Source organism: Chroicocephalus ridibundus, chromosome 10 (genome assembly GCF_963924245.1).
Source record: "Chroicocephalus ridibundus chromosome 10, bChrRid1.1, whole genome shotgun sequence".
Classification (NCBI taxonomy): domain Eukaryota; kingdom Metazoa; phylum Chordata; class Aves; order Charadriiformes; family Laridae; genus Chroicocephalus; species Chroicocephalus ridibundus.
In genome coordinates this window covers 9,354,270-9,380,490 of record NC_086293.1, presented here as the reverse complement: position 1 = coordinate 9,380,490, position 26,221 = coordinate 9,354,270, and the positions used below count along the sequence as shown (strand labels likewise).

The following is a 26,221-nucleotide window of genomic DNA, read 5'->3' as shown; positions in this document are numbered from 1 at the left end:
CCCATTATCCTCCAGACTGGGATCTTGTCAAGCTGTGTCAGACACTGTGATCAAAGCCCCGCTTACCTTCTCTTCCTTTCCTTATCCTGGAGACAGTTTGGTCTGAATTATTGATGAGGAACGAATCCCCCTTTGGGGATCCCCATAGAAACGATGACACCGGCTCTGGCCAGGCAGCTGCTCTGCATCACACCCCCGTATCTGCAGACCTTCCAGCACTCTGGCTCACTGCTTCTCCACTTTCTCTAGTTTAAGCTCTACCAAATACCAGGGATTCACAAACTGAGAGCTCAGGGCCTGCCAATTCAAGAGGGCTGAGGCAGGACTTCACTTTGGGCAGTCGTGAGCACACCAGGAACCTCTGAGCCCCTGGCCAAGGGCACCAGAGCGGGATGTGCACCCAGGGAGGAGCCCAGTTGGCGCTGGGGAGCCTGTGGAGGAGCCCAGCTCTTCTGCAAATCTGTTTCCAGCTGGGAGCACTGAATCCCAGAGAACCCGCGGGAGGGACTGCAAAGCAGCGACAGCGTTTCTCTGCAAGGGCAGGAGCAACCTGCACTCCACCTCACTCGCTCCCAGACGGGTGAAAACGCAGGCTGCACCACCCAGCTACCTCTAGCCACTACCACAGCCGGCAAGCCAGCAGTTAATGTACCTTGATTGAGACAACCAATCGTTTTAAACCCCACCTGGAGACTGGCAGATGGGCGATGACAAAGCTAAACAGGGCAAATCAGCCCAGTTCCTCCAGCTCTGTCACATTCTCATTAAAACATGGAAACTTGCTCTGCTCCATCTGCCTCCTCACTAACCGCAGGCTCAGCATCAGCAGCAAGCAGGATGCGACCTCTCACTCTGTTCAGCGACAAAACCCACACAGAGGAGGAGATACCGGAGGAGGACATGGGAGATGCTGCCTCAGACCCCTGCCCCATTCATTCCCCACCTCACGTGGGACAGGACAGGTCACTTTAACACAACAACTCTCCCCAGTTTAAAATACACACCCACAGCAACAGGAGCGGCAGGGTGCTGGGGAGCAGCGCGGCAGGTCAACAGGGAATGCTCTGGAGGAAACGTAGCAGGGGAGGCAACCAGGAGGGGTCTCACAGCCCTTATGAAACGTTGAGTTTCGCAGCAGGGAGGGTGTGCAGAGCAAGGGAGGGGGGAAGAAGGAATATGTACATTCACAAAATAAAGCTGCTCTTCTTCTCCACACTTGCACCACAGTTAATCACCCGGAAACTCCAATCAGAGCTATTAATGTGACCATCGAAGCATAAAATTGGCTAAATGTCAGCTTGCTCTCCTTCATCTTCTTGTCCTGTCGGCTCCTGTTTGTAGCTGAAAGCAGGTCCTGAGCTGTCTGGCCCAGCTGCGCCCTTCCCCTCCTCCCCATGGGTGCCAGCCACCCGGGCTAGCCCTCCTGCCACAGAAGGCGTCAGCATTTGTTGGGGCAGGACACATCCAAGGGAATATCGGCCACCAGGAAAGCAGAAGAGGCATTTGGCTGCCCAGCGCCCTTCCAACGCAGCAAAGTCCTGCCACTAAACGGTGGTGTGGGGCTGCAGGTTCGCGGCCCCTCCGCAGTGCCAGCAGGGTCTCCCGGGCTCGCCCCATGGCTGTGCTGCCAGTGCCTCGGGGGCGCGGGAAGCCCAGCGCTTCCTCCTGTGTTGGTACCGCGTCCTGGAGCGAACACGCTTCTTGCCCAGCTCTGCCAGCGCCCCCGTTTCCATGCTCTTTGTGATCACCCTGAGCGTTGACGCTTTTACTAAGAGCCTGTATGTGAAACTCCAAGCTGGTTTACACGGAAGCGCAGGCAGACAGGAGCTTGCAAAGCGCTGGACCCAAGCCTCCTTCAGAGCATTGGAAAACACTGATGACACACCCAGATGCGAGGGATTCACGGATTCACACCCGGCTGCACCCCTCCGCGCGCTCCAGGCTCACAACACATCCTGCTTCGCCCGCTGCAGCCGGGCAGCTCCACGGGCAGCAGGAGCAGGAACGCGCAGGCAGGTACTTCCTCACCAAAGGAAACAGAACCGGCTGCAGGAAACCAGGCTGCAGCTCGCTCGAATACAGGGCATTTAATTTCTGCTCAACAGGGGATGATCCACAGCATAATGAAGCCCGCACTTCAGAGGGCCCCCAACCTTTACTGTTCTCCCCGCAATGCGTCCGAGGGCCCCGAGTGAACAGAGCTGGTCTCCCCCACGTCACCCCCCGTCTCCCCTCCTGGTTTTGTGAGCCGTTTCACACAGCATGTCCTCACCATCGCACAGCTGCATGTAAGCACAGATGACAAGGAGAAGGGGAAAAAAAAGTCATACGTGGGATTAATGGGATCTCATAGAACAGCTCCAAAAAACCAACCCCTGTGTCCCGCTATGGAGTCAGACCACTGCAAAGGTCCACGCACACCCTATGGGGAAAATCTATACGTAATATTTATTAATATGCATACTCATTACTAAGCACACAAAAACGTCGACCCCAACTGAAGTGCCAGAGACTAATCCAGCCTCTGATCTGATGCGGGGCAAAGTGCACACTGCTTTCCAGCATCCACAGCTCTTCTAACACAGACCCCGTTTTCTGCTGCTCACCTTCGTCGCTGGTGTGTGGCTCCGTGCCGTTGTCATGGTCAACTTCATCAATGGTGCCTGGCTCGCTGTGCGGGCTGTCACTGAAATAAAATACACCATGCCTTCAAAGAAAGAATGAGATTTCTGTTCCCAAGGCACTTAGCAAAATAAGTTGTTGAGGGAAATTCTGGCCCCAGTGACACTTGAAAGAATTATGGTTTTAGTTTTTGTAGGAGTGAGATGGTCATTTTAAATCACATCAGGTCTCTGAACTTGCTTTGAGAACAGCAGTCACTCACGCCACGGTCTTCAGGCCCAGAACATTACGTTCTGTTGCTTGCGCATCTTATTCATATTTAGCAAAACAAATATAATAAAGTGATAGCAAGTTAAAATGTTCCACATACTCATTCACAATGAGTTTTAGCATTTTATTCTCTGCTTGCATCAGTAAGGATGATGGCAGGTGATCAGCATCAGGGAAGATTAGGTCTCAGAATTGTATTAAACTTGCACGAAAATCAATTCAAGGCTGTTATAAATACTGGTTTCTTAAAACTCAGATCTGAATGTTGGTTTAGAATTCCAGCATCCTCCAGACTAATGTGTAACATCACTTACGCTTTTAATGTGGGAATTTGTTTATGGAGTTTTCCTACCCTGGATGTACTAATAGGGTGAAATCTGCAGCAGAAGACGCGATGCGATGCAGTCACACATGGCTGAGCCCGTCCCTGCTAATGCAAACTCATCTGCCTTCTAATGCTGACAAAACAAAAGGAACTGGAACGTTCAGATTAACTCTGGGCTACGGAATTTCATCAAAATAGCAAATTATGATGGAACTATGGGACTTTACTCAAAACATCCAGCCTAGGAGGAATTTGGTTAGAATTAACCTGAATTTCTGGTTTGCTCTGAACATAGTTATGTGAACTGCAGCTAAAAGATTTTTTTATAAATATTAATACTCGTATTGGATACCATTTTCTCCCGAAGATTTTACTGAGGTTTATAGTGCTGAGTCAGCATGAGAAACATGGAAAGAAAAACTCAGTGAACTGCCTCTGTTTTCACCAGCAAGGCTGAAATGAAAAGCAAAACTGGCATGGAGACTAATTGGTTAGATGTGCAAAATCCTCTTAGTTTCACGGAGGTATTTAAAACTAAGAACCACGCAGACAGCCTGATAGGAAGTAAGAGTCTTAACCAGTGTAAAACAGCGCAAGCATATCAAATATATATCACTTGCACATCTAATTCTTAACATTTGATAGGAATAAAAGCAAGAAGGCATGCCCCTTCTGCAGAGGGGCAAATTCACCCCAGTGCTTGGCTGCCCTGGACATGAAGTCTGACCTTCCCCAGAGCTCTCCTCACTCCCCATCCGCTCAGGGATCTGCTCCCGAGATCCCTCCTCCCACACTCCTGTGGGCTGAGGTCAACTCTGTCTACAGGAATCAAGCCAAAGCTCTGCCTTTTCTTCCAGGTTCGCTCTCAGCACAGAGTGCCAGAAGACAACCCTACCAAGGGGACCTGGCTTTAAGTTCTGCAACCAACGGAGTCCTGTCCCGCTCCTTACCAGTACTCCTCCCCTCCCGTCATGCACTTCTCGTAGACGGGTCCTTCCAGCTCTCTGTGGCTGGGGAAGATGCCCTCGTGGTTAATGATGATGGTTTTGATGACCTCATTGACATGGGCTTGGCAGGACACCGGATCCTGCCCATCTGGAATGTGCATCAGAGTGGGCCCGAAGCAGATGGCCAGGTTGTAGGGATCCATCATGTTCTCATCGCTGTACTGCGACAAGCTGCAAGCACAAGCGTTAGGGAGGTGTGGTACCGACTTTCCCCATTTGCTCAGAAAAGCCTCCCACCAGCAAACCCCCACTGCCCAAAAAAGCAACCATCACTGAGCTCTACATCTTCCCCGAACACACAGCCACGGCGAGGCAAGGCTGAGAGGGCGCAAAATACAACTCTCCATGGCAATACCAAAGAGGACTCATGCAACAAAGACAGGGAAGCCCTGAAAAAAAGGAGGGCAAAGAGAAACTCAGTGAAAGAGGAAAAAAAAGACTTACTGATTAAGGAAAGCAAAAAGATATCTCATGACCACGATGACAGCCCGAGGCAGAGTGACGATGATTTGCTGGATCTGGTGCACTCTCTCGGTGGGGTTCTCGATTTCTGGAACACAGGGATAGAAAGCACATCTTTAAACCTTCTCAGGACCAGACAACATGGCACCAGAAGGGCTTGTTCCAGATCTAGTAGCCCACCATGCACGGAAAACAACAGCCTGTTTCCAGATTTGATCCACTGGTTTGGCACTAAGGTGCAAGCAGAGAATCGGGCTCAGTGCTCTTCCACTGGTGAATTCATATGTATGTTCAGATTCAGTATAAACACCAAATAAAGACGTTTTAGTTTTAAGATAACTGTTTATGCATTATTGAGTTTGTTCCTCAACAACTACTCTACTTCTCAAAAGTAGAGTACTGGGAATGGAGTCAATACAGTATTGGGACATGGAGTACTGCTTGGTTTTCTAGTCCAGATTTTAAAATGAGGTTTTTATTCACGTTACTCTTACGGGTTAACCATCGGGGCCTTCTGAGCCCTTCTGCTCCAGTCTCCCACTGGTCTGAGTGGGACTTTCAGCTGAACCAGTTCTGCGTCAGCACTTTAAGATTCTCTTCTCTCCATCGCAGCGCACAAACCCCATAGCTGCTATCGGAAAATGGTTTCCTTCTGCAGGAAGGAGGGTGGCTTAGAGCTGTCTGCTTTCGGTGCCAGCCCACCCGGGGACCCCCGCACGGCCCCCCGCAGCCCTGCCCCAGGGCGACGCTGATGCAGCCCCCACCTTTGCCTGCAGAGCTGCTGGAGCCCCCTGCACCGCCCCGCCGGGGGGCTCAGCGCCGTCCCGCAGCACCGCAGCACAGTCCAGCCCCCGCAGCTACTCTTTTTTCAAAGCTAGTATCTGCTCAGTGTATTATGGAGGTAGTTAATCCTGTGGCTTTTATTTTACAGAAAGCAAAGATTACCGAAGCTTTCCTGCGAGCACTCAGCCTCACAGAATAAGCCCCATGAGCGCAGAGATGCTTACTTTATTATGCTGGATCAAACTTTGACATTTGCTAATTGTAATAAAATTCACTGACCACATGTATCTGGTCTGCAATTTGATCAAAAATTCTAAGCAAAATTTGGCTTCAGTCCAAAGATGGAAATCTTTATAATAATTTAATTTTGGAAATTTTTGAGGAATGTGTTGATCCCCTGTTATTGCTTACTGGGTTCCCCACTTCTTCAGTTTGGTTTTATTTAAGAGGACTTTTTTTTTTTTAAATCAAATAAATAAGAACTGGATCAAACCCTACAACAGTAGATATCTGTTCTGAAACCCAGAGGAACAAATTGTCTTGAAGCACTTGCCTTTTTTCACTTCACAGAAATGTTTCAAGCGCCTGTAATTCAGAGGAATTAATGGAGTAATCATCAATCACTTGACAATACAGGCACCCCCCTGAATGAACCTTTGCAAACAAAGTGCCTTTTCTATCCATCCATTTCTCACGTGGATTTGGGAAACGCTTCCATGTAAATTCTCAGTGCCCTTAAGGCAAAAGGAAAAAGCAGCCTTTCCCCAGCCTGGCTTCCCAGCACACCGGGGAAAGATGCAGCTTCACAGCTTCCCGGGGCTCGGGGGCCAGGCGACACGCGCAGCAGCACCTGCCCCAAAACCCTCGCTCGGAAAACCTTACCCAGGGCACGGGCAATCACAGTAGCTTTGTGAGGCACTGCGGAGGAGAGCCCAAACTGCTCGGCTGCGTTTAACCTTTCCGCTGTAATCACAAAATGAGACGGAACATCCTGCAGCAAGGGTGGCATTTTACTGAGCCCTGGTTCTCAAAGGAGGGAGGCCTCTCCAATCTGCTCAGCTTGGGACATCTATTAGACAGCCTACACTTACGTGCGTTTAAGGTCAGAATTTTGTTGGGAACAAGGCAGTTTAATTCATTTAAAATCTATCATAGAATCAATCTGTCTTTCCCTAATCGGAAGGTAGCAACAGCAGCAGGGAAAGAAAGAAAAGATGAGGAAAAGAAAGATTCTTGATAAAAAGAGAAAAAATAAAGAAAGAGAGAAGAGACTAATATCCAGAAAATTAACAGATGATGTTTGCAACAAAAAGCTCCCAAAAGCTTAATAAATTGTGCAAATTGGCATTAATTAGGGATGGTTGCCAAGCCTATCTGCAAGCACACAGTCACATTTCCTGGCCCCAAAGGACTGTCCCCTCCCAGGGTCCCGTCCCCTTCTCTGGGGACTGTCCCCTCCCAGGGTCCCCACTCTGCCCCTCGGGGAGGGCAGCGGTGTGAGCGCTGCAAGGCTGGCTAAAGCTCCTGTCCAGGCATGAAACTGGTGCAAAACCAGCTTCTTTGTGTGCTGCGTTACCGGTGTGCTGTGCTCTTCTACACATCAAGACTGAAAGGCAACGGTGAATCTCCTGAAGCTACTGTATCAAACACTGCTCTTGAAACACAGGAGCACATTCTTCTCCTCCTGGAACAAGCCTATCCCTGCGTCATTCCCCTCTAGATATCATCTGTCTTTCTTGACATCACTAAATCTCCAGCAGTTAATGCACGCTAACACTGAGGAGGGGGGAAGGAGCCGTGAGCAGTGAAAGCCAAACGAAGGAGTTCAGCTCATGTTCACCAGCCAGTTCCCTCAAGCTACCCACAGACCCAGACACTCCAACCCCCAAAACCACCCCGACACTGCTTCTGTACAATGAAGTCATCCTGTAGCCAAAGCGAACAACACGCTCCTCCATCATCTCTGAAACATCAAATTCATTCTGTCTTCTTCCTTTCCCCCAGGGGAATAATTTCCATGACTCGCCAATAAATAAATGTCATCACTACAAGGTACTGAGAGAAATAAACCCCAGCTGGGATAGCTGATTCTTCAGTTGCAGAGGAACAAGTGGAGCCGGGAGGAGAGTTCAGGACAGAACAAGAAGCAACCAGGCTCTCCCTGACATCAATCCCAGACGCTTTGTGACTAAAACCCCTCAGCTTCTACCTCTGCTCATGTCCCAGAACACTTTCTGGTTTCCTTCGGGACAGGAAATGCACACAGCAAACACCTGGAGAACAGCTGAGCAAGAGAGGTTGAAACCAAGCCTGCAGACTCAAGGGTGGGAGAAGCTTTCTGAGTAGCCAGGAGCTACTGACCTTCACTTCACGTTTAGTGGAAGACACTGAGCTAAAGCAGCAAAACCCCTTTGTGTCCCCAGTGCCATGGCTGCATGGCAGGTGATGGGCAGGCTCAGGAACCGCCGTTCTCACAGAGCTCCACGCGGGCAGGACAGCAGCCGGCCCTCTTCAAGCAGCTAATGGCCCTCATGCAACTCGCAAACATGTATGTGAGCTTGCTGTGTGTGCAGCCCACTGGCCTAAGCTTGGAGATGGCTCTCTGGCGATCCTTGTGATGCTAGGAAGAATTTAAAAGAGCCACAGCAAGATGTTTTACCTCTCCCTCGCCTCCAGCGCTGCCAATACACACTCTTAACATCTTCTCCTAACAACCTATAGCCCTTCTTACAGCCTAGGCTGCTATTTGCAAAACTCAGCTGTACTTGCCCCCTGTTTATTGCTTCTCTTGTCCCACCCTGTTCTCTGAGAAGAGCTGTCACATGTACTTACTTATAGTAGATATCAAATCTTGAAACCTTTCCTTAGGAAAGAGGGGGTTTTCCAGTCCACGGAAATACAGCTTCAAGACTCCAGCCACTGAATTAATGTCACGTTCATTTTGATCATCAGCAAGGGGATCTTCACCTGCCCAGAGAATAGGTTTTATTTCCAGCATTACTGTCAAGTCAAACTAGCACAGCAAGTGTTTTTCCCCGAACTCAGTGGAAACCCAGAATTTCCCACAGCTCAGAAACCCCTCCTGTGTGTGCAATGGTAATGCGATGCATTTTGCAGCAAGAGGAGAGTTTAAGAAGGCACTCTGTTACACAGCATCACGCTGAGACGTGCTATAGCCCTACCTACAAAAACCCAGTTCATTGTGGAGACTTCAAACCTTTCCTGAAAACGTTAGCAATCGGTCCTCCTTCACAGCCCCCGCCCAGTGCATTTTTGCATTTATGGCAACAGCTCGGAGAGCTGAGCAGATCTAAACGATGGTGGGTGAAGGCCTGAGAAGACAGGCTCGGCTGGAGGATGCAATTATGCCTCTGGAATAGACTGAACAGTTCTGGGTACCATTGTACTGACTTAAATCTATAAAAGGCTTTCAAAACCTAAGGGATTCGGATACCAATTCCTCTTAAATTGGATGTGCAAGTCCTCCCACCTTTGACAACCTCACCACTGCCTTATCCCTTGGCCTGGCCACCTTCGCCCCGATCCTTCCAATGCTGCTCAAAGATTAATGCCATGGAGGCCATTACCCGCATCCAGCCTGTCCCTTTCACAGATTCCCTGTCACCCGGTGACAGCAGGACTGCTCTGCCCTGCCTCGCCAGGCTTACACCTTTGATGTGATTTTCTCCACAGGATAACTGTCAACTCCACAGCCAACACTGCCACCAGCTACACGTGGCAAAGCTGCTCCTCCCTTCACAAACTGCTGCAGAAGGAGAAAAATGGATCCCCAACAAACTATTTTATGGCTCTCATCTGAGCCTTTCACACTCTTAATTAAAACCGTGGAAGAGACCTCTGCACCTGCCCCTACTTTTCATATACTCTTTCGCTAAGTGACTCTCTGCTATTGCTGGAGACACAGTACTGAGACACCTAGTACTGCTACACGCTGGCAGCAGAAAGGCCTTTAGCACGGGCTCTGCACAACGGCCAAGGCACCCAGCACACACCAACTGCCCCCAGCCAGCTCTGCTGGGACACGGCGTCCCGCTGGGCCTGCACACCCTGGCCACCCACCTCTCTCAAACGAATTCTTGATGTCGTTGACTTCCACCTGGGAGCCAGGGACTCGGAAAATGCCCTGCTGCTGAAGGCCTGGAAAAGAACATTACAGAAAAGATTTCTATAACTGTTACGCAGTGCTTTCTGGTAAAGAACAGCAGAAACGAGGAGTCGATGCACCCAGAAAGGCTCAGAGCAAGAAGGGGACGGCCTGCTACGACTCATTGCTGCCCACATTCTCCAACCAAGACTCCCCACATCAAAGCACATCAAAGCTCCCGTTGGCCAGGGGCCTGAACAAACAGTTTAACCTGAATAAGTGCTGACAAGACCTAAATATTTGCCAGTCATCCAATGCTGCTACAGTCAATCCCACTGCAATTACAACCCGAGCCCAGGTAGCAAGGCATCTCTACTGTATTTCGCTGCTGGCTACCAGTACTTAATTTCCTTCGCAGAAAGCCTCTGTTGATATTATGGAATCAACTTACCGTACAAATTGATGTAGCGAATGCAGCTTTCTACTACAAGCGGAATAGCCTGTCCTGAATCCTTCACGAAAGGAAAGGAAAAAGTAAAAAATTACTGGTTTATTGATACCAAAGCACAGGAAATGCATTAAGGACTGCAAAAACAGAGATTTGAAAATCAGTGCCATTGAGTTTAGTAAGAAGACAGGCAAGAAAAGGAGGCGTTACACACATCAAGCCATCAAAAAGTGCTGAGTATACTATGTGCAGTCCATTATGCACAAAACAAGCTCTCACTAAAGCGTGTGAAAGACTGCTGGCTGCTATCTGGCTGAGGCAGGGGACTGATGCAACGGGATCTCAGCTATCCCATTTCAAAGGTGTAATGCTGAGCCAAAATAAAACTTGCGCTGTACCTGTCTGATGAAATAAGCTTCCAGTAACAGAGCTTACAACAATATTTCCACCTGAAGAAAGAGCCATTGTCAGCAGATGCTAAAACAAAAACCCCAAAACCTCACAGCGTATGAAAGGAACTGGCTGTATCTGAACCTGCAATGAGTTTTTGGTTTTGTTCCAAAGCTGCTTCTCTCCAGGCCCCTTGTGGAAGGAGCTCAAGGGGGAATGTGAGCTGTGCCTGACTGCCTAATCGGACATTTATTTTCCTTAGGGGCTTTGGTTGTTTTTCCAGTAGAGCACAGTTGCAACTCTCTGGTTCATCTACTCCGTCTCGTAGACGGGCCTCCAGTAAATACCTGGTTTCTCGTTCGTGCATTCCTCCTTCCTCTGAGAACACAAAAAAGCAGCAGAGCAGGGAAAAAAAGAAAAGATTAAGCAAGGATAAGTTCAGTTAGAGATAAGCATCTCTTTTGGAGGCCATGAACGCTCAAATGCAATGGCAGCTTAGCAAGGTCCAACGCAGGCCTTCAGGCTGTCCACCCTCCCTCCCAAACCCCGTCCGGCACACTGCACCTGAGCCTCGGCAGCCGGCAGAAAGAGCCTCTCGGATTTCTCCCCTCCCTGGACCGGTGGCACCCACAGTTGCCCAGGGCCATGGCCACCCCTGCCCGGGTGCAGAGAGCCGTCCCGGCACGGGGGCACCGGCAGCCGCCCACAGCCCTGCACGTTTCCCACGGCCTCGGGGACGACCCGGCAGCACAGCACCGTACCGAGGGGTCCGCAGGCGCAGGACACCCCTCCGCTCAGAGCACTGCAGCTAATGCCTCCTCCACAGTGCTGAACAGGCTGGACTTTAATGAGCACTGCTTTTTTAAAAATCAGTTTGAGTAAGGAATAATTGCAAGTATTAAAGAGATTACCGGCTTTGTCAGCTGGGCCTGTATATTACTTGTGACAGTGGACTGTTTATAAACACTGCCCTTAGGCTTATGGTTGCACTAAAGGAGCCTAAGAGAATAAATCGTAGCCGGACAATGCCTATTAGTTTACCAAATCCAACAGTTCGTCATTACTGCTTCCTACAGTATTTTCACTAAAGCTTTCTTCAGTGCAGGATTAAACACCCTGAGCAACTGGAACGGCATCGCTTCCTCTGGAAATCCTTCCACAGCCAGGCAAGAGCAAAGTGCTGGATTTCGGAGGATCAGCAGCCAGATAGCTGGAGGTATCCTTGGGGACAAATCCCACATCCCCATCTCTTCATTTTTCTTCTCAAATCTCTCCTTCTGGGTGACTTCCTGGGATGAGCAGCAGTCCCTTCCATGGGGATTGCACTGGTATTAACCGAGTTCATCTGAGCTCACCCCAGCTTACATGAGGAAAATACTCCGTCCCACATTTATGAAGGATGCACGCCGCGCGTCACCAGCGATGGTTTGGAGGAGACCACTCAGCAGCCGTTCAGGAATCACTTTGCTCCACCGCTGGAAGCTGAGCCCATGGCGCTGGCCGGCTGCCGGCCTGGGTGGCAGTCAGCGTGCAAGCTGTGGTGACACCTCTCCTGGTGCACCCAGAGGTGACGGTCCCCCTCAGGAGAGGCTCGGGGCTCCGCAGGGACACGGCTCTCGCCCATCCTCCCTGCGGGTTAACCCTCCTCTTCGTGTGCGGAAGGGCCTGCAGACTCCCAGCAAGTACTGAGCCGTACGAGAGGGCGGTAGCCGCCATCAGCAGCAGCGCTGAGATAAGCCAGCCCGGCTGGTTATTATTAATATATTTCGTTTAAGGATGAGGACAGCACGGCTACGCTCCCATGCAGCCACCCATATGCACAGTATTTCAATTGAAGGCTGCCAGTCCTTACAACTGGGAGACACTTTCTGTGAGCTTTTGAGTTATTTTACTTCCCCCCTCAGCCATGAGGAAGATGACCACCAAAAATGCGTGGAAAAAGGGAAGGCAGGGGGATCTGTTGATCCTTTGAAGGTGCCGGGATGGGCTGTCCCTGCTGTCTGATCTTCCCTCCCAGGACGGGCGGAGGCAGCGCTGGACGATGGGGATGCTCAGCCAGGAGCGCCCAGCACCGCACAGCCCGCCAGCATGGCCAACGGCCACCAGCCATGAGGGTCCTCACTGCTACCCTTGCCCCGGGGCACATGGGTGGTGATGGGATGGGTAATGTAAGGAACACATGAGGGGCAATGACAGCGATGGAGAGAAATCGTCACCGAGGCAAAGCGTGCACTGGCCACGTCAACTGGGTGCAGGGCGGACCAGAGAGACCCCGCCGAGGAAGGAAAGCAGCCAGCGGTTAGGACAGGAAAGCCACCATTACATTCACAGCGTTCATAAACTCTTACTGTCAGCCAGTGAGTACCTTAATGAACGTTTCCATATTGCCGTTAAAGAGTTTATGATTATAGACTGAGAGAGGCCTAGGTCTCCTCATTTTCTGTGGCTTAGGGGGAAGACATGGGGGCCTGGGAGAAAATGGAACAAAAGAAATCAACAAAACACCAACATAAATGCAATGACAGGGTGAGATCTCAAAGGTTATGACTGAGAATAAAAAATAAATCGAACAGAAAAATCCCTCTGTGAGGACTTGACAGGCAGCTCCAGGCACTCTGCAGCCGCTCACGCTTCAGCATCCCCCCAGCTGTGTCCCCCCACGGACGCGGCTCCAGCATCCCGCACAGCGCCCGCAGCGCCAGAAGACGTGCCCTTTGCTTACTGCAAAGCCCTTCCCAGCAGCCTGGGGCGGGCTTCCCTCGCACTAAGTTGGCTAACTCATTTTGGAGCCGGTGCCGCGATGGCCTCGCCTCTGCAGGTCCCAGAGGCCAGGCTGAGCCCAGGCACAGCTGGCGTCCATCCAAGTGGGCAGCAGAGCTACCTGTAGGCAGCCCAGAGCAAAACAAGAGCTGTTCACAATACGCTGCACACAATTTCAAGTCAAGGTCAAGCCTGCAGCCTCTATTTAAGTAATAATTTCAAACTAATCTTGATAATAGAAACACTTAACAGCAATAAGCCAACATACCCATCACTTTCCACCCCCATAATCTTCCAGTATTTCCTTATCAGACAGATTCTAACCTCAGCTGCAGTCACGTACAGCAACTAATGAGCTGTTGCTATGGGCCTTCTGAAAAGACTGAGTTCCTACTGTAAAAACCAGTCATCTCCAGAACTCAGACAGTGCCAGAGCAGTAACTAAACCAACAACCACAGCTTGAATGAACAACGGGCGATCAGGAATGCTCTTCATGCAGAACTCACCCCATTCAAGCCAGAGAGTAATAAAGCTGCTAAACACAGCTGGTCACAACTGCCTGGTACCCACGATCTGCAGACACAATTCTCCCTCTCTGAGATGCCAAATATCAAAACTGCTGCTCAATGTTTGCACTAGTACCAGGGATCACATTTCAGAAGTAAAACAAAGGTGTTGGTACTCAGCAGGATTTTTAACATCTGCCTCCTACCTCCACCAGTTCAGCACTATGTCAGCCTGAAAAAGCACCAAGAGCAGCTGAAGAGCTCAACTGATTCCTTGATATATCCAAAAGAAACCACAGCTACCCCTGGAAAACACAGAGGTATTCCTGTTTATTCCTAAATGGACTTCATTGTGCTCATAGATGGACAGAAAGAGGAAAGTGGGACCACGTCCACCTCTCTGTAGCCAGCTTCTGTTTGGGAGACATTCACAGGGAGGTCAATGGTCTTTCATCTTTCTGGCAGGCATTCCCGAGATTCAAACCACCAAACAAAAAGATGAGCCCTGCCAACACACACGAGCAAACCCACCAGCACCTCTCCAAGAACAGAAAAGGTAGGCACATGCATCAGGAGGGGCTGTGACCCTACCCCCACTAGCCAGTGACTGAGGGTCCTCATCCCTCACGGGAACAGACCTTGAAGCCCCTGTTGACTTCAGCAAGGGTCAGAGACACCTACTGCATCTGGAAGTGGGGCCACGGAAACGTCTGACTTATTTTAGTGCAGTGATCAGGACTTTGGAAGGCTGCTTTCATTAATGCTATTCACATTTTGATTTCTTCTTCTGCTAATGAAGAACATTAAAACCCAAGTGCCCAGATCTGGAAAAGGGAGAAAAATAGCTTAAAAAACCTCTAAGGGATTTCTGATCTGTCCTCTACCCGCAGGCTACATTGATGTCGGCAGAAGAGAGATCATGACTGCAAACAAAAATGAGTGCTAGGAGCCTTCGCGCAGAAGTTCTCACAGAGCAGAGTCAAATGGGCATGTACAATTTACACAGAGCTATGATGGTGACAGTTGTGATCCGCTGGTTCCTTAACCAGATGCCTTTAATTAAGCAGTTTGACTCTACACTCCCACAGCTTCCTCTGGTACCTGAGGAGCAGAAGTGACTGCTGCCCACACAATTGCCCGCCTGTCTCTGGGCCGAGCAGCCCAGTCTGCAGGCTGGAGCCCCACTGCCCTGGGCTGCCGTGCCACCTCCTGTCCCCGGGGATGCGCTGGCACGAGTGGCCGCACAGCCTGGCCTCCGCCTGCAGCCACTGGGAAGGTCGTTCTGCCTACGCTTCCTGCGCTGCCTCGCACAAGGAGGAGATTGTCTCTTGTTTGTTTTCCTTTGTGAAGTAAAAGCAACTGCTGAAACAAAAGCAACAGAAGCAGCGGGGAGGTGTGCCATCATCCCTCGTGTAGGAGGCTGTTATTCGTTCCTGTGATTGTTTTGGCCTGCAACACCACCGCTCCATGGGCACCCGCTCCCGACACACAGAGTGCTCCAGCGCAAACTCTCCCTGTGATTTTCACCTGGTCATTAGGTTGTGCTCAGCAGAGCGCCCTGCCCGGCACCCCCAGAGCAGGGACCTCCCCTCAGGGCTGTGTCTGCAGCCCCCATGGCCGTGCAGGGCAGCCGGGGTGTCGGGGGGCTGCGGGGCAGCTCTGCTGTGTGGGGCATCTCTGACCCACGGGGAGATGCAGTGACCTTGGAGCACGTCAGTGCCATGACACACCACGCAGCCCCGCTCCCCGGCCTGCGCGGGGCAGGGAAGGTCCCTCTGTCCTCTCATGGCACCTGGCTGCCCTGCACTGCAGCCCAGCAGGTGCCCAGCCCTGCGGCCACTGGGCCTGGCGCCGGCAGCAGTGTCCCCCTCCGGCCAGAAGGTGAGGGAGCGGAGCTCCCTGCCACCACGCTGCCCTCTGCTACGGCAGCCTGCGCCCCACCATCTGCTCCAGCATTTCTAACATGGAATGGGGTTTTTGCTGGTATTGCAAATTTTATTAAACACTGAAGCAGGGCTGTAAAAAGATAACCTAGAGGGTGGCTGTGCATGTTCTGGGGAGACATTTGGAGGCTTTGCTGGCCCGTGTCTTACTGTTAGAAAACCGGCACACTCCTAGCAAGCCACCAGAGCTCTGTGGAGATGCTTTATGGACTGGACACAGATCAAAGCCTCCTCCCCATCACATTCACCCCTAGCACTATCTCCTGCTGCAGAGGGATGAAAGCCCATCAATACAGCCCTGCTCCGCACCCTAGGCAGAGCCGCCAGCGCTGGGAGAGGTTTCTGGGGATGTATCAAAATCCTCAAATGAAGAGGGATGGCAGGGAGTGGGTGGACACCCTTGTGTTGCACTGTGTGAACACAACCCCACCTCAGCTACGCTACGAGGCACCGCACCGTGCTGACACAGCACTTCCAGGCACTCCAGAGCCAGTCAGCTAGAAATTACACTGCACCGAAAACAAGGGCCTGTTTGTCATCACCCTAATTAACCCACTCCAGGCAATGCAGCTGAGAAGCAGGGCAGTGATGTGGGGAGCCTGCCAGCACAGGGCAGCTGGAGGACGGTTCAGTCTGAACCCCGCCAAGCTCTATCAGCAGCAAAGCAAACCACCTTTCCCATGGCCACCCTCCACCGGCCACAGTGAGCCCTTCCCAAAAGCAGATGAAGTGGAAGGAACTGCTCACCTGGTTGTTCCGCATTCGGCTCTTTCACCTATGAAGAAACACAATTTCCATCATCTCTCCATGTTAGTCACCACCAAGCGACTGTTCAAACACATTCGCACAGGCACTCACGCACTCACTTCTGGTCCTGGAAGGCCCAAGGTAATGGCTTCGGGCAAAAAGAAGCTGAACGTGGCCAAGGGCCCCACAGGTTGGGGAGATGCCGAGCTTGTTGCTATACAAGCCCCCACCACTACACGAGATATTGGAAATGCAAGACGCAGACACAAGAGAGAGAAAGCATCTTCAATTCCCCCTGATATTAAAGGTGTATTTGTAATATGAAGCCCATCTTGTAAATAACCAGATGCGCTGCAGGTCCTCTGCAGTAAGTGCTCATTTACTGTAGCTGGGGCTTGGCCAACCTGAACAGGAAAGGGGGTGTCTGATAAGGGCTGAAGCCCCTGGGGAGGCCACTGAGATTATCCAACTGCCTCGTGGAGGACCACTAATAGCACCTGAATGCAGCGTAGCATTCAGTCCCCCAGCTTTTCCTGTGAGATAACAGCCCATCTAATCACGATCAGGCAGACTCTATTCTGGCTGTCAGTATTCTCATTCCCTTCGTGTATTTTTAGTGCTTGGATTTCATATAAACGGCAGCGTATCACCACTGATAAGATCTGTTCATTTTTTAGAGTATTTGTCAATCCACTGAAAAAAACTAAACTAATTTCACATGCTGTTTGCGCCTCTCTCCCAAGGCCAGGAAAGCTGATTTATTCTTCCTTTTTCTAAGACACATAAAAGGAAGCATTTGGCTGCACATGCCTCCTTCCTGCTCTCCCTTGGCACCTGCGGAAAGCAAGCTTGCAGCCAATTCCTCACTGAAAAAAAAAAAAGAATTCCACATGAGCGTTTTGCAAACCCAGACTTCTTCCTAATGAGAATCAGCTCATGCTGAAATGTAGCATTTGGTATTTCTGGGCTAAATATTTGTTGAACGCCTACAGAGCAGGATGATCCCATGGCCTGGGAGAAACTCAGAAAGTTTTCATGTGAAAATATTCCATGGCTGCTTTTGCACAACTCCAGAGAATTAAAATGCTTGACCTGCACTCTTCCTCCTAAGCAGGGCATCGTATGGCTCTTATCACCAGAACGGTGATCAAATTAATCTTCAACAGATTCATCACTTCTTGCACCAATCCATAAGAGCCTTAGCACCGTATCCAATACACAGAGCTCTTCTCTGTACGAAGATCTGTGATCTCAGGGAAGAGCTTAGCTGGGTCCGGTTTCTGTGAACCGCAGGCTCCATCCCCCTGATCTGTCGCAGCCTGAATCCAGCCCCACCGAGCCCCGGACAAGCCTGGCCCTGCCACCATGGAGCAGGGCTGCCTCGGGCAGGGCACAGAAGGGCTGCCGCTGACCTGCTGTGCGGGGTGACGAGGGGTTAAGGCAGCCACAGGGAGCACTGAAACTCCTGGGAAAAGAAATGTGTTACTGGAGCCCTAGGTATGGAACCCTGCAGCCTTCCTTGTGCTTACATTCTGTGCCTTGACTTGGCCCAGCGTTCACTGAGTGGAACCTACCACAGGATCTAACTAGAAGGTGGATTTTAAGGCTAAATAAATTTGTCAGAGAAAATATGTTTGGCAAACTAGCCAACAAAAAGCTATTTTTTTAATTTTTTTTTTTTTTTTTTTTTACTGAGATGAGGAGTCTAATTTTTGTATTGTTAAAACACAACCATGGACCATTTGTGTATTTTAATTGAAATATATTGCCTTCTGTTGGAAAATCAGGACACTAACTCATCTCCATCTTCTTTACACTGGAAATAATGCAATTTTTTAAACCCGTTAAAAGAGCTAAAATCTTCTCCCAGGGACGTGGTTGCACATCCCTGCCCAGCAGTGGTGGATCCCACCTGGAGCCACGCGCTCCTGCCTCCCTCAGAAGTTACTGCCCGCTCTGTTGTATGAAGCCTGTGTGTGTCTAGGTGCTCTAAACCAAACTCGTGAAATTATCTGGAGCCATAAAAGCCTGCTATGGAGAAGTTAGTTTTAAAACCGAGGACGATTTTGCAGTTCTGGTTTAGAGCAAGTCAAAAACCCATGGTCAATGGGGCAAGGAGCCTACTAAATCAACACGGCTGCTGGCAAATGTGTAACAAGCAGCATGGCACCAAGGACAGGAAAATACGTGTGTTCAGGGCTGCACTAAGAGGGGAAGAAGGGGGAGAGAAAGGAAAAAGGCAGAGGGCTGGAGTGGGTGGGAACATCTTTGTGGCTGGAGAAGTAACACAGCACTTTGGCACACAGTGTAAGATTTTGGGAAATTATGATGTTGCATATCACTGGTTAAACTTCATAGTGGCAGCCAACCATAGAAGCCATCAGTCACTCAGGAAACCACAGACAGCAGGTAAGACTGAAAGACGCTACCTGGTTTAAAGTCATCTCACGTGTCAGGATGTTCCCCCCTGGACCTAACCCTGCGACTCACCTTCTCCAAGAGTCTGCTTCAGCAGGTCATGTTTAGCCTGGAGCTTCGTGATAAGGTTACTGCCATTCAAATACTCTTTAAATTTCTGGAATGAAAAATAAAACAAAGAAGGTTAAGACTCTTGGCAAAAATAGCCCATAATTGATGTACGCTTTTGCCCGGGGGCTGCTGGAGGGGGCTCGGCAAGGCTGAGGGGCTCTGACAAACCAGACGTCAGATGCGCCGCAGGGCTGAGCGCGGTCTAATCGCTTCTCACCGCTCCCGCCACAGTCCTGATGATCTTATTAGCCCGGTCTCCTTGGTGCTGCACCTCCTGCCTGGGAACGCAAGGAGCTCCAAAGAAAAGAGTTCAAAGCAAGCTTTCTTTTGTCAGGCTTCTGGGAATGGCGTGGAAAATGAAAGAGGCTCTTCCTCCCCCGACAGGCGCTTTGCCTTTGTGCAAGCAAGTGCTGCAGAGCGAGAACTCCCAGTGCATGAGACCTTCCCAGGTCAAGGACCATCAGACGCTTTATGCACCGGGCGACACTAACTGCGCAGCACAGCTTCTCGTTTCATTGTGGGACTGTTTGACACCCAGTAACACAAGTGAGTAATTTTACAGGGATGAGGAGTGAGGGAGACAGAGATGGAAAATCAAAGACAGACAATGGGAGAGATCAAATTCTTGCAAAAAGCATTAAAAAAACCCCAAGCACAACTCATAACGAAAACTGCAACTTTTCCCCCCGAATTGGAATAATAACACTGTTGAGAGAAAGTAGAAGCTTTTCTATGCATGTGTAATATATCACAAGATGCTATTAACTTTAGCCTACTGACCATGCTTCAATGAGGACTACCTCTGCTGAACTGATGGCTTACTGCTTACATCTCAATACTATAACAGAGCACCTCAGGTCTGCCTGGAAGCCAAGTACCGGCCCCAGGCTGCAGGGGAGACGCAGCGCAGCTGCCTCCACCCAGCGCACACACACCAGCCGGGCACTGCGAAGCCAGGCTCTCGTGTCCTCCGACGAGATGCAAACGACCCTTTAGTTCACCCGTGGGCCAGGGGCAGATTTTAGTTGTGTGGGCCAGAAGAGGAAGGCCTGGATGATGGTTCAAAATCTGCAAGGCCTCCAGGAACAGCCACGGAACGCTGACACACTGCGAGGCTGGCTGGAGTCTGCCGCCCTGCTCTGAGCCACTCCTACCGATTTCTCTCCGGTTTTGGTCACAACTGGTTGCTCCAGTTGTTCCTTCATAATGAAGAACAAGGCAGACACTGGATTGTCAGTCCCTATGTGCTGCCCTGCCACTGAGAAATGCACTCCAACCCCAACTCCGACTGAAGACAAATACTTAAAGAGACTGAATTGGTTCTTGCTCTCCACTAATGAGCCCCTAAAATGGGACTCAGCCCTAGCAATTAATGCTTTGTGTCCTGTATCGCATGAGATGAGACTCACTGTAAAATAGAACATTTCAGTTTCCTGCTGGTTGGCTCTCCTCTTGGCGATGTTTATCTTACTCATGTAGGTCTCTGATGCAGCTGATTTGACCGACTCAGTGGAGCGACTATGCTGGAAGGCGTCTGAAACATCAAAATCTTCCACTGTCAGCATGTCCTGCAAAGTCTGCATTGTGGCATCCAGAGTTTTTCGTACCTATCAGAAATAGAAGACAGCATGGTTTTGGAGCAGACTGGGAAAGTGACATAGCTTGAGCCAAAACAACTGGCCGAGAGGCAGCTCCTAAGTACTGGGCTTGCTCTTGCACCGGCTGCAGTCAATGGAAGCTCTCAGCACTGTTGCTGGAAGGACCCCACACTTGAGCACAGCAGGAAACCCCCTGCATAACGGGCAAAAGGCTGAGCAATGCTGCCTACAACACCAAACACGAGACCCAGAGCGACTTCTTACCTCTTCATTCTCTATCTTGAGGGTGGCCAGTCGCGACTGCAGCTGGTGGTACCGCATCAGCAACTCAGTCTGCACAGGCTGCTGGGCACTGACTTGACACACCTGAGACAGGAGCGGTGCCAGAGAGAGACAGAGAGCATTCAGTGGGTCAGCCATTGACCAGACATACGCATTTAAATACCTAAATGATTCCCTCCGGCACCCACAAGCTCCTCACAGCCTCCAGGGAGGCTGTGTCGCCCAGTTTCTAATCAGCAGTGCCCTGGACACGGGCCAGGACAAAGCATTTTCTACCCAGCATTTGAAAGCTGCACTCTGAAGTCTTCCAATTACAGCAGGTAAATCAAAGCTCCACTTTACAAATCTGTTGGGTAGTTCAGCTGAGAATCAAACCACAGGCTTCCTAATTGGGAGAGATATGGAGCAAGAGACAGACTGAAAGGAGGAGCCCTAATGAGCCAAGTGTCTCATTAAGAAAGGAAACACGAATAGCAGCATGTGAAGACAGAATAAAGGGATAAGAAGGCAGAATTTAACAGCGACAGTTAAGAGGAGGAGGAAGCCAGTGCAGGCCAGGCTGCGAGGCCCCTCGGCAGCCCCTCGGGCAAGTACCTACCTCATCCCCCATGTGAGGCTGGAACTCGAACTTCAGCGGAGGGCAGAAGACCTGGTTGCACATGTCCATGATGGTGTGTTTGTCGCTCCGTGCATCCAGGTTGTCCACAGCATTCTCGATGATGTCCAGGCCCTCGTGGCGGGAGGTTTCCAGGTTGTACTCGGCAGACAGGTATGTCCTGAAGGTCCGAGCGAGGCTGGCATGGAATCCCAGATCACAGCACTGAGAAACACCAAGGAAGGGTCTGGTCACACAAACACCCCCACCCTTGTTCTGGAGGGTCATGTGTAGATCAAAAGCCCCAAAAAGCACTGTATGCCCCAGAAAAACACCAGCCCTGTTGTACCAGGGTGTATTTAACAGCATACTGCAATACTTTATGAAAAGGCAAGAAGAAGAGAGGACTGAAGGAGAAGAGGTACCAGGGAACACACAGCCAGACAGTACAGTGACCCTGCGCTGGACCCTCACCACGGCACCAGGGTTTAACACCCTTCATTTCCCTAGGAAGGGCACGGGATCTTCTCAGACAGGACAGAGGAAAAAAAATCATCCAAAAGCAGGGTTCTCCCTGGCTACCTGCTCAGCCCCGGGGCCAGCATGACCACCAAACCTGTGCCCTGCAGATCCCCCAGGAAAGAAATGGCCAGAGGGCCCGTGCCACTGCTCTTCCCCAGTGCTTTTCTTCTTGCCCTGTGAACTGCCCAGCAAGTTCTTCTTGCACAAAGAAACCATTTCCCAAAATTATCAGATACAGAGGGACGTTTAAGCAAGGTGGCACTGAACAGCGTGTCCTGCAGCATATGCAAACCCTTTCCCCCTTGCTAGGAAGCTGCCTTCCTCTCTCACAACGGAGCAGCTTCTCGTGCATAACTGATCATTCTCATGTTCACCTTGGGGAAAATGATAAAACTCGGAGCTAATTGCTGCCAAAATACTGTACAGTAGACAAAAGCCTGTTTTTAAACTCTCTTCTGAATATAATTGAGTTTGGCATGTTAAGTGTAGCAACAGCACAGGGATTTGCTGCAATGAACACTTAATCACAGCAGAGCAACAAGCAACTCCCAGCAACTCTCCTCCCCATGCCCAAGGGGAGCCCCAACGCGCGCAAACATCTGCAGCGCTCCGCTCCCACCGGCAGGCTCTGCCGTGTGACGGTGGCCATGGCAGCGGGGCAAGGATGGGCACCGAAGAAGCACCCAAAATTTGGAGGTCGACAGCTGCTGTTCTGCAGGGAAAGGCGAGGCCAGGAGAGGCTGCTGGAAGCAGGAGGAATGCAACGCATCAGCCTGAGCCATGCGCGTGGGGCTGTAAGGAGAGTGCAGTGAACGGCTGCCGTCCAGAACTGAAGCACCTCTATTTCTGGGACATAAGAGAGGGTTGGATTTCCTGACAGAGCACGTAAAGTTAGATAATTATGGCTTTCTCCTCTGTGAGGAAGTTCATAACCATATGTCCCCAGTGCACTCATTCCTGTTCCCTGGCAGGGGACGGGGAAGGCTACGGGGCACGGCCCAGCGTGGTACACAAGCCCCGTGATCTGCAGAGATACTCCCAGGCGCAGGAGGGCTGCGGGTCACAGAGACACCTCTGTGGGAGAAACAGAGGGACCCCATGAGAAATACCTCCCATGGCACGGAGCACCAATCTAACCATTGCCAGCGAATTACTGTTACTACATGAAAACTACCACAGGACAATTGATATTACAGAAGATAAGATGCTTTTCTGCCACACAGATTAAAGAAGGAGTAGGAAGCCCTCGCTGTCTGAGCTGTAACCAAACCAAACGGGCAGGCACGCGGTGAGCCGGCTTCAACCCAGTGCAGCCCCACCAAACAACTGCCAGGAGGAGCAGCCTGGCACAAACAGCTACAGAAAAGAGAAGATTGCTAGTGTAATCCCAACGACCCAAAACGAGACCAACTTTTCCCCAGCAGCAGAACTCCTGGGTGGGAGCTGGCATTTCAGAGGCACCTTCTCCAGCTCTATAGCATCCACAGGCATTACTGAGCTGATGCAGAAAGGCACAAAAAGTGATTCTGCATCAGAACATCAGCACTGATAAACTAAAAGTGAAATACGAAAACTCAGCTGGTGCCACAAGCAGCTCCAACCAAAGAAGTCATCTCCTGCTTCCTGCCGATCTGAAGAGACAACGCTCAGCTCAGATCAAGTCACACGCAGAGCTGTATTTGGTTTAGTCTGGGCTAAAAGCAGCAGTAAAACCACAACGGGCCAATTCCTGCTCGCAGACAGGCGAGCGCAGCCTGCCTATCCCCATCTAGTCTTTTAAAGCAGTGAAACCACACATGCAGTAATGAGGATTTTTGCAGGAACCATCGACTTCTATTGAGCTTCTAATCTTATTAGTTGAAAATATGGGCAGTTAAGGACGGGTATAGCTCTGCCTTCATACATCAGCAAGCAACATAAAAAAAAAGGAATGAGGGTGAATTTTTATTCACCACTTGGGGCGAAAACTTGTTACAGCACTGCGAGTCTCACCCACCTGCAATTTTAGCATAGAATCACAGAATGGTTCGGATTGGAAGGGACCTTAAAAGCCCACCCAGTGCCACCCCCTGCCCTGGGCAGGGACACCTCCCACCAGACCAGGCTGCTCCAAGCCCCGTCCAACCTGGCCTTGAACCCCTCCAGGGATGGGGCAGCCACAGCTTCTCTGGGCAACCTGGGCCAGGGGCTCACCACCCTCACAGCAGAGAATTTCTGCCTCAGATCTCATCTAAATCTCCCCTCTTCCAGTGTAAAACTGTTCCCCCTCGTCCCATGGCTCCCCTCCCTGATCCAGAGTCCCTCCCCAGCTTTCCTGGAGCCCCTTTAGGGACTGGAAGGGTCTCTAAGGTCTCCCCGGAGCCTTCTCTTCTCCAGGCTGAACCCCCCCTGTCAGCCTGTCTCAGCCTGTCCTCCCAGCAGAGGGGCTCCAGCCCTCCCAGCATCTCCGTGGCCTCCTCTGGCCCCTCTCCAACAGGCCCCTATCTTTCTTATTTCCCAGCCCATCTCCCAACCCCTTACTGTCATTATCCCACCCCCTCAGAATTTATTGCCACTTGGCTAGAAAAAAATAATGCCAGGAGAAAATATCTGCCACTGTTCAAGGGTGGGAATTCCCAAAGCATTACAATTACAAAACTGAGCTACTGCAAAGGAAAACTCCTGAATGCCATAAAACCCAAGGAGACAAGGCTCTGGGTAACGCCAGAAGCTTTTGGGAAAAAATTCCATGTGAAATCTTTCATTTCCTTTGAACGCTGAACTCATGTCGAAGCTAGCAGTTTTTTGCAATACGCAGAAACCGATTGCTACTGAAAACCAGGGCAGGCACCTTCCTAACACGCTACAGCCCTTGAAGTCTCTGGTGATTAGCGCTGGGCCGGCTGCTTCACACACCGCTGCCCAGAGAAGAAAAGACAGAGCAGGGACTTCCACGAAATTCTCAGAGAAACACACAAAGGGGAGGGGAAAAGAAAAAGAAAGGAAAAAAAAAAAAAAGACTTCAAACTCCTGCTCCCAGCTCCAGAACAAATGGCATTTTCTCACCCCTCTCATCCCTTTGATGGAAAATAAATTAGAACCACAAATAGTAATCCTTAGCCCTTCTGCAGCGCCTTTCATCTGGAGAGCTCAAAGCTCGTCCTGTATTAATTCATTAAGTCTGGTAACAGCCCTGCAAGGGGTGGAAATACTGCAGTGTTCAACTTCAGAAATAAACCAACACCCCCGGAGGTAAAACAAGCTGGGTTTGGCCAAAACGTGGTGGAAGTGGCCAAATGTGCGTGTGTCTCCCACCACCCAGCACAGACTGCACGGGAGGAGGGGCCGGGGCTGCAGAGGACCACTGCTGGCCACTCACCCCACTGCTAGTAACCCCATTTTAAACACGGGAGTGGAAACAGAGAGATATTAAAAGGTTTGCCCAAATCCAGGAGGAAAGCCAGCGGGTCTCCAACCCTGCACGAGCATCTCAATGTCTTCCCTTGGGCAACCGCCATCAGGCAGCTAAGGGTGAGCCAGCTCTTCCCCAGGAGTGGGTCACGCTGCCGTGCCAAGGGTGACCTCTTGTGAAGATCAGGCCTGGGATGGTCTAAATCGACAGGGTGGCGAGCGAGCCGTGCCCCCGACCACAGCCGAGGCACCAAACTGCACCAGCGCAGGAAAACAAGCACATTTTAAGAACCAAGCAACACCCAGCGGGTGGAAAATATGGGAGCCTGAACCACTCCACACTCCAGCAGTGACCTTCAGTCGTTCCTCAGCGGCAGGCAGAGAGCTGCCCCGTGCCCGTGGGACAGGCAGACATCCCCGCAGAGCCCTGCTGCTCCGATTGCCCTGGGCAGGTTGAGAGCCGCCCCCCCACGCACCAGGCCGACTGCTCCAAGCCCCACGGTTAGACACCATCTCCAAAGAGAGGTGCCGGCAGTGGGGACGGCGACTGGCGGCTCCAGAGGGACCTGACGGGATTCAATAGGCACGACGAAGCTCTGCAGACATGCTGAGGCATTTTCCATAGCCGAGGCTGCAACAGTACTGAGCTCCAAAGAGAACGAAATGCTTTCCAAACTACTGATGCATCTGTCTCATTTCCTCACTGGTTAAATAGCTAAAAGGTAACTTGATGTGTCTGTCACAGAGCGTGAAATAATGTTTTACCAGGCTGGGTACTATGTGAGAGCCTAACTCATACCTGAAAGTATCTTCAGATCTTAGGAGGAACGTTCAAAGAGAATACGAGCTGCTTCTGTTCTCATTCCTTTTTATGGAAAACATTTCTTCGCTAAGTATCAAATATGCAGAAAACAAAACGTTCACGCCTTTGCAGCC

The 26,221-nt window shown here is 50.7% G+C and overlaps 1 protein-coding gene across 5 annotated transcripts in view; it reads right to left on the bottom strand.

The window, feature by feature from the left end:
- SRGAP3 (SLIT-ROBO Rho GTPase activating protein 3) overlaps nucleotides 1-26,221 on the bottom strand; it is a 122,095-nt gene that overhangs the window by 8,609 nt on the left and 87,265 nt on the right. For 2 of the 5 annotated variants that reach the window (XM_063348425.1, XM_063348427.1), the window contains exons 7-18: nucleotides 21,377-21,598; nucleotides 20,761-20,862; nucleotides 20,308-20,505; nucleotides 18,860-18,944; nucleotides 16,370-16,397; nucleotides 12,778-12,880; nucleotides 10,026-10,086; nucleotides 9,550-9,627; nucleotides 8,302-8,436; nucleotides 4,669-4,774; nucleotides 4,168-4,395; nucleotides 2,607-2,686 (exon numbers count right to left, since the gene is read on the bottom strand). In XM_063348425.1, coding sequence (XP_063204495.1) covers nucleotides 2,607-2,686; nucleotides 4,168-4,395; nucleotides 4,669-4,774; nucleotides 8,302-8,436; nucleotides 9,550-9,627; nucleotides 10,026-10,086; nucleotides 12,778-12,880; nucleotides 16,370-16,397; nucleotides 18,860-18,944; nucleotides 20,308-20,505; nucleotides 20,761-20,862; nucleotides 21,377-21,598 — 1,426 coding nt within the window. Of the gene's footprint in view, nucleotides 1-2,606; nucleotides 2,687-4,167; nucleotides 4,396-4,668; nucleotides 4,775-8,301; nucleotides 8,437-9,549; nucleotides 9,628-10,024; nucleotides 12,881-16,369; nucleotides 16,398-18,859; nucleotides 18,945-20,307; nucleotides 20,506-20,760; nucleotides 20,863-21,376; nucleotides 21,599-26,221 lie in introns of those variants that run through there. The other 3 variants (XM_063348426.1, XR_010072840.1, XR_010072839.1) reach the window with 3 other exon arrangements.